This window comes from Heterodontus francisci, chromosome 26 (genome assembly GCF_036365525.1).
Source record: "Heterodontus francisci isolate sHetFra1 chromosome 26, sHetFra1.hap1, whole genome shotgun sequence".
Classification (NCBI taxonomy): Eukaryota; Metazoa; Chordata; class Chondrichthyes; order Heterodontiformes; family Heterodontidae; genus Heterodontus; species Heterodontus francisci.
Window position 1 is genome coordinate 62,332,018 of NC_090396.1, and position 12,666 is coordinate 62,344,683.

The 12,666-nt window shown below is 39.6% G+C and overlaps 1 protein-coding gene across 1 annotated transcript in view; it reads left to right on the forward strand.

Moving 5' to 3' along the window:
- The window catches only part of rnf213a (ring finger protein 213a), a 237,406-nt gene that overhangs the window by 29,808 nt on the left and 194,932 nt on the right, over positions 1 to 12,666 (forward strand). Inside the window, exons 5-6 of the mRNA XM_068058651.1 lie at positions 4,789 to 5,394; positions 11,916 to 12,181. Coding sequence (XP_067914752.1) covers positions 4,789 to 5,394; positions 11,916 to 12,181 — 872 coding nt within the window. The remainder of the gene's footprint in view (positions 1 to 4,788; positions 5,395 to 11,915; positions 12,182 to 12,666) is intronic.

The window sequence follows — 12,666 nt, forward strand, 5'->3', positions numbered from 1 at the left end:
TAAAAGAAAAACGTCCCAGCACTGAAAACCGTTTCCGTTCTTCCTTACCTCAAGCCAAATAGTCCTGGAACCATCTAGTGTATCCATTCTATTCAGAACTGTAATATCATTCGTCGTCGTCGAATAACTGGTAACCAGGAATATTAAAAACCCATTCCTCTTATTTGAGCCATATCTCTCATATTGCAAGCACGCAATAAACCATGTGGCAACTTGCGGCTGCATCTCGTCCGTTTTATAAATTACACTACAGACATTGATGTACTTATGATTAAATACTTCATCACTTTGTCACTTTTGTTAATTTCCTGAATCTGGTCCTTTTGTGATTTTTCCAATATTTCAAATTTTACTGCTGTTTGCACCTCTTTGTTTCCTTATCATTGCTATTTACAGGTCCCCTCCCCCCACCCCCCCACAAGCTAAATTACTTTACACCCTCTCCAACAGTACTCATTAAACTCTCACTGGGTAAGCTCCTGGCTTTTTTCCTGGAAGTATGTTGGCCTCTACCTTCATACTGGCTCATGTGGAAAATTCCAGGTGTAAACCTTTGGACTGATATTAACTTAGATTGTTTTAAATAACAGTGCATCAGCGCTCATCATCTGAGCATGCTGTAAGAATGTTAAAATGAAAATCATGAAAACTGTGTGACGGAAACCACACCTGCCAAAATGCGACATATTAATTGTGTCATCTGGAACATTATTTTTGAATTCTTATTGGACTTGAAATAACTTGTTTAAAAAGACCACAACAGTGGCTGAAAACGTGGCTGCACATTTGCATTCTAAAACAGTTGCATGAAGAAGACAATGGGAGTATTCCCTGATTCAATTGGGCAGATGGATTTTGACAATAGCAATGATCAAGAGACATTGAATGTGTAAGAAGAGCCAGCATTCCACCTCCCCACTGAGTGTGTCTGGGTAAGCTTGGGGGAATCCACAAACCTCGCAGGAGAGGCTGTTTTTCAAACAGGGAGCTAGTTACATGACTAACCTGGCCAACCTGGAGTTAACTGCATTGTGCTCACAGAACAGTTTGGGGAGAGACTGCAAGTGAACTTCAAGAAGAGAGCACCTCTTTCTCGCAAAGTTCCAGTGACCCACGGAAGTAACTCAAGCCTCAAGATGGAAGACTAACTAAACAAGTTTGAAAGTGTGCGCTGGGCCCCAACGAGAACTACAAGACTTAACTTCAATCAAAGACTTTACATCCAATCCAAAACCAGTAACTAAATTCCATCTACTGCTTCAGACCTTTCCCCTTTGATTTTCTTCTCCTTTTCAGTCTCTATTTGCATGTGTGTTTATCACATGCAAGCATGGTCGTGTCGCATATCTTTAGTAGTTTTAACTGAATTAGAGTTTAAAGGGTAATGAACTTGCACATTTCTTGTTTAGGTCTGAGAAAACCGATTTGGTTGATTTCTTTGCATTACAATTTGAGCAGTGAGCAAGGATTTACTGAGGGGAAGCACCAGGAAAAGGTTGAGAGGGGAGCCCTAGATCCCTTCCTCACCTAGTTGTAACAACTGCCATACTTTTATTACTCAATTGAGATGATTTGTCGGGATGTTAGTAGGCTGTAACACAGTATATTGTATTAGTTAAATACTCTGTGTTGGCGAGGGAGAAACTGTTACTGTTCACTGAGCTATCCCCATTCTTGCTCTATCCAAAAATGTTTTCTATTTTCTATTAAATTAAATACATTTTGAACACCATATGACAAATATTCTAATGGTAATCTGTATTTTCACTCTACTCACGGACCATTTTATTGCTTACTAATGTTGACTGGAATATATTCTACATCCCATGGTATTATGAGGTATATACTGTATTCAAAATGCATTATATATAGTGCTGATGATTCTGCATATTTGGTTAGTCAGCATACTTAACGACTTGGCACGATTGAGAAACCTGACTATCAGGATAGCAGTACTGAATCTAACTAGTTCATTTAACTGCTATAATTTTGGGATGTGGAAAAAAAAAGGAACATTTTTGCCTGTGATGGATTATTTGTTGGAATCTTTTTTGTTGGTCTAAGTACATGCAAAATTAAACTAAAACAAATGTGAGAAATTTGAAACACAAAATGCTGTAAATACACAGGTCACTGAGCATCTGTGGAAAGTACAGAATAAGCTAATGTTTCGAGCATAGATCCGAACTGGAAAAAAAATGAAAATTGACAAAACATTTGAATAGAATCAGGAGGACAGAAGAAAAATCTCCTTAATCCTCACCATATGTGTTTTTGCCACATGTGTTGATTGATCTGTTTTTTCTGTCTTTTGTTTCTGGGTTAAACTAAAGTTCATTTAAAGAAGGCAGTGCAGGAATTTTAATGGTGTCAGTCAGCTGTCTGCTGACATCTTTATGGGACATTGGGACATATGCATGTAAATTGGAATTCAATAATGGCGTGCTGCGTTATATTGACAAGTTATAAGAGGTTGTAACTGAATTCTATGGGCATCTTTTGTAAGGGATTGGATACTTATTCACAGGTGGGAGGTGAAGCTATTCAATTCAAAGATTAGTATCCTGTGGTTTTTAGCAGCTGAACTGGAAAGCCACATGGTTTTAAACAATAATAAAGTACCAGAAGGATTCAACAGACCAATCAGCATCTGTGGAGACACCAGACAACATATTTCAGGTGTGGATCCAGTATCATTTTTCTAATCTCCTTTGTTCCAGAATTTTTCTAGGATTGTAGAATATAATATTCTTTGGGATGTGGGCATTGTTGGCAAACCCAACATTTATTGCCCATCCCTAGTTTCCCTCAAGAAGGTGTTGGTTGGCCACCTTGAGCTCCTGCTGTCCATGTGGTGATTGTATGCCCACAGTACAGTTAGATAGGGAGTTTCAGGATTTTGACCCTTTTGACAATGGAGCTCAGTTGACCAGATTGAAGAACCTACAGAAAGAAAAGACAGGCTTGCTAGCTCCCACAATTAGTAAAGATTACAGGAAAGAAATGTAGTTATGCATTTAAAATTTGTGTGTTCTTAAGGTATTGAAATGATTTTACTAGTGTTTCCCCGTGGGTTCAGTAGGCTTATTTGTTTGATGCTCTGCGTTGAGTTAGCTGGGAAAGCAATTGGAACTCTACAGTTTGTTTCCATGCCCGAGGGTAAGGAGGGAAAATTAGCTGAGGCTCCTGCTTCTGATTATGTTCCAACAGAGATTGGTGGACAGCAGTTAGGTGTGGATGAGCATAGAATCAGTTTATGTTGCAATGCTCTGCAAGGATGATTGGAGATGGGCAACAAATGCTGGCCTTGCCAGCAATGCCCATATCCCATGAAATGAATATATATAAAAAATGTTGAATAGTACACCCTCTGTCATTGAGGCTCAGAGGTGAACAGTGGATAGTTGGGCAAGGCAACTAGCACCTGTGGGAATGTATTCTCCTTCCACACTGCCCCCCACCACCATGAAGAATCAACACCTTGAGAAGGGATAACAATTGACAAAAAAAACAACTGTTATGCGGCAATGGCTTGTATTGTAATCCAACTTCTTTTGATTTTCTTTAATATTCTTAAGTTTTGCACCAAGAACGAATGTGAAGTTCATCCTGACTTGCTGATGTGATCTATGATGACCACTTGGTGTTATCCATCATGTGGTTAGCAGGGATCAGTCAGATTCCAGAAACCAAAAGAACGTGTCCATGAAATTCTGACTCCTGGACTTTCTGCCTCTCACTTTTTGCTGTGGGACTGTGTACTTGCGATTGAACCCCCAACTTGTGGCCCCACCTTGCAACTTCTCTTTAGACTGCCCACTCCAAGCCTAAAATGTGACACTGCAGCTGCCTTCTTTGCTTCTGATCCAACTCTGCCCATTCCTCTTGCACCCCTATTCAACTCTGGAGTCAGTCCACATCATAGAAGTAACACTACTAAGTGATATAATGGCAGTGGCTGATAACTTGCCTTGCATTTTACTTCATCATGCTTTTGAATTCAGTAGCTAATCCTGTTGAGTTTTCCCAATTAGATTATTCAAAGTATTAACAATTTTATATTTAAAGCGGTTGACTTTTAGGGCACTGATTTGAGGTTCCCTCATAAAAATCCAGCAGCATCTTTCACTTGGAAAATGCAAAACTTGTAAAAATTTGTATGAATAACATCCATTTGTCTTGTATTTACCTTGAAGTATAGCAGGAAAGATTTGAACTTTGACAGAATGCAACAACTAACTCCTGTTTTTCACTGGCATCAGAAAAGCTCATGCATAGTGGTTGACAAGTGACTGAGCATTTACAATGTGCTGAAACTTTCAGCAGTATTAGTTTTAAGAAAATGGGAATAGACTGAGTATGATCACAGTAAATTGAAAGTAGTTTATTTAAAAATAACTTTTATCCAAACTGGAGGAGTAAATAACTAATTTTAATTCTTGCTGTTTCTAATTGAAGTTATCAAAGAAGCAGTGACATTTTGATCCAAATTGAAACAAAATATTTACACTGTTCAGATTTTAAGCGCCCATTTTACGTTGGTAACAATTCTCCACTGAACACAAGTTATTCGCTTTTTAAATGTATAGTTTGGAAGTGTTTTTTATTTCTATGCAATTGTCTATTCCAACAATATTTAGCTTGAGAAAATTGAATGTTTGCAGCTGTGTGACAGAAGAAGGGTGGTGTTTTAAAACCTATAAAACACCCGCAGTCGGGAGATTGATATTGGTGTTCATTGCTATCATTCACATGGTCTGATTCCGATATCTTCTTTTGCTTATATAGAAAAAGAGAACAAACCAACTGAGTGAAGCTGATAAATGTGAAGAGACTCCCTCTCCTCAACTCGAGCATTTACATTCAGAAAGTGAACACCAGGAAACTGAAATAGAACAACACAGTAAAGTTGTGAATGAAACTAAAGGTTACTCTGCTGGCAGTGATTTGACCAGTGACCTAAACTCGAGCAGTGACATTGTTGTAGATGATGAACATCCTCCCAACTCAACAGGTATGGAGGAAACTCCAGGCAGTTATAGTCCAATCAAAGGTCAGGTAAATCCAGGTTTCACGGCATCCAAAGGTGGCATTGTAACTATTAAGACCAAAGATGGTGCAGTCCAATCTACGACTGAAAGTAGCCTGCTTCATCCAAACAAGAGCAACAAATCAGCCAACGTTATGGGTGATGGAAGTTTAGCCACTGAGAAACTGAACACTGGGAAAGTTGACATTGAGCCTGGAAGAGAAGATGGTTCAGGTGAATCTGGATCGGCAGTCACTAATACGGACAGTGAGCTACTTCATACATGGGACAGCGACTTAAGTTCTGTGGAAGAAAAGAATAATAAGCAATATGCCTTGAAGGAAGAGGATGTTTTACTTACTAAGGTTACAATTTACTATAATATATATATAGAAATAAATTTTGTTTCTAATCAGTAGCAATCGTGAGGAACTTGACATACCAGAACAAATGTTGAAAAGGGAGATATTCTGCATGATGTGTAATATTTTCTGTTGGATGGTCTGTGGAGCAAGGAAATTCTAAAAATCCAAAAGATTTTTTAAAATTTCTTTTTCCCCATCCTTTTTTTCCTTGACCACTGCTAGGGCATGACCTATTGTTCATGCATGAACCTTGAACAGCCCCTGATTATTTTGTCCTGTGTGTTAGTTGCAATTCATCTATAAACATATATATATTAATAAACATAGAGGAACATATTGGGTAATGACTGTTGACAGTTTATTTAATGGATGAGGCGCACAGCCAAATCTAACCATGTTATCACCTGATAGTCACTGATTTTCCAGCATGGGCCAGTGGATGGCAATCATTTGTTTCTCCAGCGAACATGAGCTGAACCCCCTGTTGCCATGCCAACCAGGATCAACACAGACCAGGATTTAGATATACAGCACTGAAACAGGCCCTTCGGCCTACCAAGTCTGCACTGACCATCAACCACCCATTTATACTAATCCTACATTCCTACCACATCCTCACCTGTCACTATAATCCCCTACCACCTACCTATACTAGTGGCAATTAAAAGTAATGGTTTCTGGTACTCTTGACTCAGCTGCTTCTGGCCTTTCTGATTGGAGCCCATATTGATCTATTTATGATAAGCTGACTCGCAGCAAGAATCTCAATGTGGATGAAAATTTAAAGTAAGCATGCTTTTGTTGAGCTGCTGATCACCTGTCTGGGCCATGAGCTGGTAACTTGGGCAATTTGTTAATGTGAAGGGTTTCTTCCTTTATGTAGAGTGCTGTAAATTATCAATGACCTGAGGAGTTCCTTAATTCCAGGTTAATTTGTGAAGCATTTGATGAATTCAAACTGAAGGCAAATTTGAGAGTTTCTAAGGGTTCACAAATTCCTTGTAGTTGAATCATGCACATTTTGACATGTTTCCAAGGGTGAAGGGGAATATGGCTGTTAACCTATTTTAGAAAAACCTTTTTTTGTTTTTCTGCTTTACCCTTTTTTGTTTACAAGATTTTTTCCCCCTCCATGTCTTTGTTTTTGTCTTTACATTCTCTTCTCTTTCTGAAATTGCTTGTTTCTCTTTTAAGGAGTACTCTTCTTTCCCCCCCCCCCCCCCCCCCCCACCCAACCATTTTTACTGATAACCAATGTTGTGGTCCTTAGCTGTTTTCAGTAAATAGCTTCAGACTCCTGATATAAAGTGGGCCAAGGGTTTCTTAGAAATAATTATGAAGATGTCAGTATGTTTGATAAACTTACCTTTACAATCCTGAGAAATGATACTGTGGTTGAACTACACTGAGGGGTTAAGCAACTTAATTCATTGGCTAGGTGTTTGGTCATCCCTTGTTCATCCCTTGTAGATAGGTGTACAAATTGCAGATCTGATTTATCCTTTTAAATCAAATAAAAACCCAATGATGAATTTTTATGGCAATAATAGTGTATTTTTGCCTATAAATTGTACATGTGCAAAATTGATTTCTCCCATTACTTTTTAATTTTTGGTTCTGGTATTTAACTGCTGTGCTCCAATACTAATATGGGCCAATCACTAACGTTATCATGGGATAGCATAGCCCTTTGCAGCACAGGAGGAGGCCATTCAGCCCCTTGAGTCCACACTGGCTCTCCACAGAGCTATCCATTCAGTCCTACTCCCCCATTCGATCCCCATAACTCTCCAGTCTATTCCCCTTATGTGGGCATCCAATGTCCTCTTGAAGTCATTGATTGTCTCGTCTTCCACCACCCTTGAGGACAGTGAGTTCCAGGTCGTTACCACCCACTGTGTTTAAAAAAAAAAAGTTCTTTCTCTTATGCCTTCTGCATCTGTTGCCCAAATCTTCAATATGTGTCCCCTAGTCCTTGTACCATTAGTTAATGGGAACAGTTGTTCCTTGTCAACCTTATCTAAGCCTGTCATAATGTTATATACTTCTATTAAATCTCCTTGGATCTAAGGAGAACAAACCCAGCTTTTCCAACCTAATCTTGTAACTAAAATCCCCCATCCCTGGAACCATTCTGGTAAATCTCCTCTGCGCGCTCTCAAGGACCCTCACATCTTTGCTGAAGTGTGGTGACCAGAACTGGATGCAGTACTCCAGTTGGGGCCGCACCAGAGCTTTATAAAGGCTCAGCATAATATATGTATATAGCAATAAGAAAATAAAAATGAGACAAAAGCTGTGTTTAAATGAAAAATTAACCTATTGGAGATTGATTAAATTTTCTTTTATGCACAAGTTGGAACAGTTTTTAAGTCTGAACTTAATTTGTTCCATTCAATTCTAGCAAAGCTCTAGAATCCAGCTCATTAATGTGTAGAAGTGTTTGTGCTACATTATCTTATCCTATACTGTGATAACCATCTCAATATATATAAATTTTGTATTCTGACATACAGAACAGTGTAGTATGCAGCCAGATAGATTCAGAGAAGGGAAATAAAGCTGATTCCAGGTTTGGATCATTGAGCTGTGCAGAGGCATTAGCACAAACAAATTTTAAAAAATATTGAAGGTGCTCTGTTGTGAGAGGGAAGTTTATTGAGCAGTACAGCATGGAGGAGTTGCTAACCTTCAGAGTGCACAAAGAGAGATAATTTATACAATGCCAGGACAGGAGGCTTGTTTTAATATTTTGAACTGTTATGACAGTAGAAGTTTGGGAATTTAACTCTGCATTGAATAGTTTCTCGATTCTCTACATCTTTTAATTTCTTGAAATCCTTAACTCATTTTACAACTACAGTGTGACTGTTGCTCTTTTCCTGAAAGTCTGTTGGCCATTCTTCATATTAACTATTCAGATTGAGAACTATGTGGAGAATTCCAGATGCAAACCTTTGGGCTGGTACAAATATGGTCTGCCACCAACTCGGGTCATTTTAAATAATAGTGTATCAGCGCACATTATCTGAGCGTACTGTGTAACGACCGAGATGGGAGGAGTGTACTGTCCTTTCTAGTCCCACTTCTTCTCAGGCCACAACATCTATTTTAAAATGTTTATCCAGTTGCTGATGCATTCAATCATATACTCTACTTTTTATCCCAGAATAAAAAACACCAACCAGGTTTCTTTTAATAAACAACAAAATTATCAGTTTATTATAAAAACAAGACTTATCTAGTAACGAAGTAAAGCATTAAAACACATTGAAATATGAAAGTTCCTCTTTTAAATCCCCAAGTGCGCGCGCACACTGAAAAGAATAAAGAAATTTTCTCTGCAGAGCTCTCTTACAAAAAAAAAGACAAAAAGAGAATACTTTGGCCAAATACTTGCTAATTCTTGAAGAAAAAATAAGAAGGTATGGAAAGATGTCAGTTGTCCCTTTTGATCTAGCGCCTGAGTACACGTAGACGGGTCACTAGGATTTTTTCTGCAGCAGTTCTTTTCACGCGGCGTTGAGAATTAATCTGGCAGGTTTCTTCCAGCTTCTCGGGAGAAATGTGGCATCAAAGGTTTCAGTTATCACACTGAATACGCAGGGCTTTTTCAGCACAAGAGGAAAGAAATGAATTGGGTGTTTTTTCCTTGGCAGGCTGATCTTTAACTGTTTTCAAAACAGTCTCACACGTCAACTGAACTGAAAACCCCAAACAGAAAGTCAACCTCGGCTTCCCTAAACCTTGACATGTGGCTTCTCTGTAAACATTTCCTTTTAGTCCAAGGTTCCTGTTGTTTCTTTATCTTTAAGGCAGGTGATCTCCAGTAATGGTTGTTTTTACGCACTCCTTGATTCTTCCAGTAATTGTTTTCACAGACAAGTGTCCTTTCAACGACCCCAGTGAAAAAAACAAAGTCCTGCACTTCTTCAGACTTCCAAATGAATCCATTTCCACAATTTAAATATGAGTCCTTAACATTTAAAAAAAAACAGAAGCACTCTCGTAACAACTGTAAAAGTGCTAAAATGACAACAAATAGTGAAAACTGCCATACTTTTAATATTCAATTGAGATGAGTTTGTCAGTTGTTTACTGGGCTGTAATGCAGAGTATTGTGTTATACAAGTGTATGTTGTTGGCGAAGGACATGCTGTGACTGATCACCACATTTTTCCCGTTCTTGCCCTAACCAAATACATTTTTGAACACCATGTGATCGTAAATGTTCCACTGGTGATCTCTGCTTTCACTTGACTCACAGACCATTTTGGGGCTTCTTTAATGTTGGCTGGAATAATGTCTGCATCCTATTTTAAGGCATACACCATATGCAAAATGCACTGTATATAATGCTAATGAACTTGCATGTTTTTTGTCGCTCCTCAATGTTTGGCTAGTGGGCCTACCTCCCTATTTAGCACATTCAAGAAGCTTGACCGTCCAGATAGCAGTATTGAAGCTAACTCAGCTGTGGCTCGGTTGGTAGCACTCTTGCCTGTGAGTCACGAGGTTCCGAGTTCAATTCTCACTCCAGGGCTTGAGCACAAAAATCAAAGCCGACACTCTAGTGCAGTGCTGAGTGTAACTCAGCGCTGAGGGAGTGCTGCACTGTTGGAGGTGCCGTCTTTCAGGTGAAACGTTAAACCAAGGCTCCATCTGCTTGCTTGGGTGGTAAAAGATCCCATGGCACTATTTGGAAGAAGAGCCGGGGAGTTATCTCCAGTGTCTTGGCCAATGTATATCTCTGTCAACATCACACAAGCAGTTTATCACATTGTTTGTGAGAGTTTGCTGTGCGCATTCTGGCTGCTGGGTTTCCTGCATTACAACAGTGACTGCACTTCCAAAAAGTACTTCATTGACTGTAAAGTGCTTTGAGACCTCTGGTAGTCATGAAAGGCACTATATAAATGCAAGTCTTTTTTAAAATTTAATTTTGTTATAATTTTGGGATGTGGCAAAAATGGAGCATTTTTTCTGTTGGAATTTTCCTTGTTGGTCTCAGTACACACAAAATTAAGCTTAGAAACAAATGCTAGAAATCTAAAACAGAAAATGCTGGAAATACACAAAAGATCACTCAGCATCTGTGGAAAGAACAAGTAAGTTAATGATTCAAGTGTAACTCTTGGGGTGGGGGTGGGGGGGAGAAAGAAATGTGATCAGTTTAAATGAGAGAAAGTGAGGAGATCGGAAGAAAGAAATCTCTTAAAACATCAGTGTGTGTTCTCCACAGATGATGATTGGCCTGCTTTTTCTCTTCCTTTCTGGGTTGAACTAAAGTTCATTTAAAGATAGCACGGTAATATTCGTGGAGTTTTTTGACATCTATATGGGACACGTGTGCAAGTTTTAGTTCAGCAGTAGCTTGGTCCATTATATGAATGCAGCTTTAAGAGGTTTTAACTGGGTTCTTCGGAAACCTTTTGGAAGTGATAGGATACTTGGTTCATGGGTGAGAGGTCAAGCTATTCAATTTAAAGATTAGTATCCTGTGGTTTTTGACAGCTGAGTTGGAAAGCCATGTGGTTTCAAACAAAAACATTGAGTGCTCAAAATATTCAACAGGCAAATCAGCACTTGTGTACAATACAGGCAAGTTTACCATGTTTTAGGTCTGGACCCAGTTTCATTGTTCTAATGCCCTTCATTCCAGGATTTCTCCATTGGAATGTAGAGCATTTTTATTTTGGGATGTGGACATTTATTGCCCATCCCCAGTTTCCCCTCCATGATTGGACACCTTGATCAGCTGCAGTCCATGTGGTGATGGTGCTCCCAAAATTTTGTCATTTAGGGATTTCCAGGATTTTGGCCCAGAAACAATGGAGCTTAGTTGAGCAGATTGAAGATTCCACAGAAAGATTAGAGAAACTGGCTAGCTCCCATAATTAATAAAAATGAGTGTGTATGTAAAAAGTATTAGGAAAAGGAATAGCAGATTGCGATCTAGTCTTTTTCCATTTTGAAGAGATGATTATAGTACAATCTCTGTATATATAGTCCTGACTATTTGCACCTTGCTTAATTGTAATTCCTGTGTTGCAACCATTTTACCCATACTGAAGCATGAAAGAAAGATGACCGTTCATTCAATTCCTATGTACAGTGGTTTCTGTTTTTAGATTCTTCTGAGGAATCTGGTGTTTCAGAGATACGTAAAACTATGCCATGCATCTATTCACTTGAGCTTGGAATATAATAACTAACCGTTGCATCAGTAATTGCTTTAGAAACTGCAGTTTGGTTTCTAGTGAGGTATTCAGTGCCTCAGTTGATATTGAGGTTGATGAAGGGAGTCATGTTGTTTGGATAAAGTAGAGTTTTGATGATTGTGACATCTGCGGAGAGATGACTGACGCAGGGTGGAAAAGACACCGAAAATATTAGAGGACACGAGGCTCACTTATAGGCGTGGCTACTGGCGTTAAACCCCAAGAAAACGTAGTGCAAAATCATCAGACCCGGGCATGTGAGTTCAGACTGGTAATTCTTTTCTCTTTGGTGCCCTCCAGGGTGAATATTCAGCAACCGATGACAAAGAGAATCAATTTCAACAGAATGAAAAGAAAGGAACTGAGCATGAATCCAAAGTTGTGGAAGAACAAGTGACCGAAAGTCAGTTGCTACCCACAAAGCGGAAAAGCAGCATGGATTTAACTGTTACGGCAACAGGCAACAAAAGTGATGAGAGAGACACTGAAACTGAGGGGGTTAGCTTAAACAGGAAGCAGAAAAAGAAAAAGAAAAAAGAATCAAGTAACAAGCCTTCTACCCAAAGGTGGGAAATGTACTAAGATGGGACATAGCTGACTGTTTGTTTATTTTATTCAAAATGGTCCATGACCTAAATTTTAGGGCCCCTGGGTGATATGATTGGAGCGGTGATGTTGGGTGGGGAGATAGGGCCATAAAATATCAATGGAAGGCAGTGGGTGGAGTGCCTGTCGCCAAGCAATTTTTGTCAGGGGTAGGAAAGCCCGAGGGTGGCCTTCCCACCCAGAGGCCAATTGAAGCCCTTAAGTGGCCAATTAATAGCTGCTTAAGGGCCTGTTCCTGCTGTCGCTGATATTCAACCAGCAGCAGTGGGAGATGGGTACCTACGTCATGTGGGGAGGTCGCCCAGTAAAACCAGGCCTGTGGGGTTGGGGCCCTCCTCCGTGGGCAACCTGTGGCCCTTCCCTCATTGAATCCCCCCCCCCCCCCCAACCCAATTGCTGGGGTCTGCTGGATGGGTCCAGGCGACCCCGCCATGCTTACCTGTGG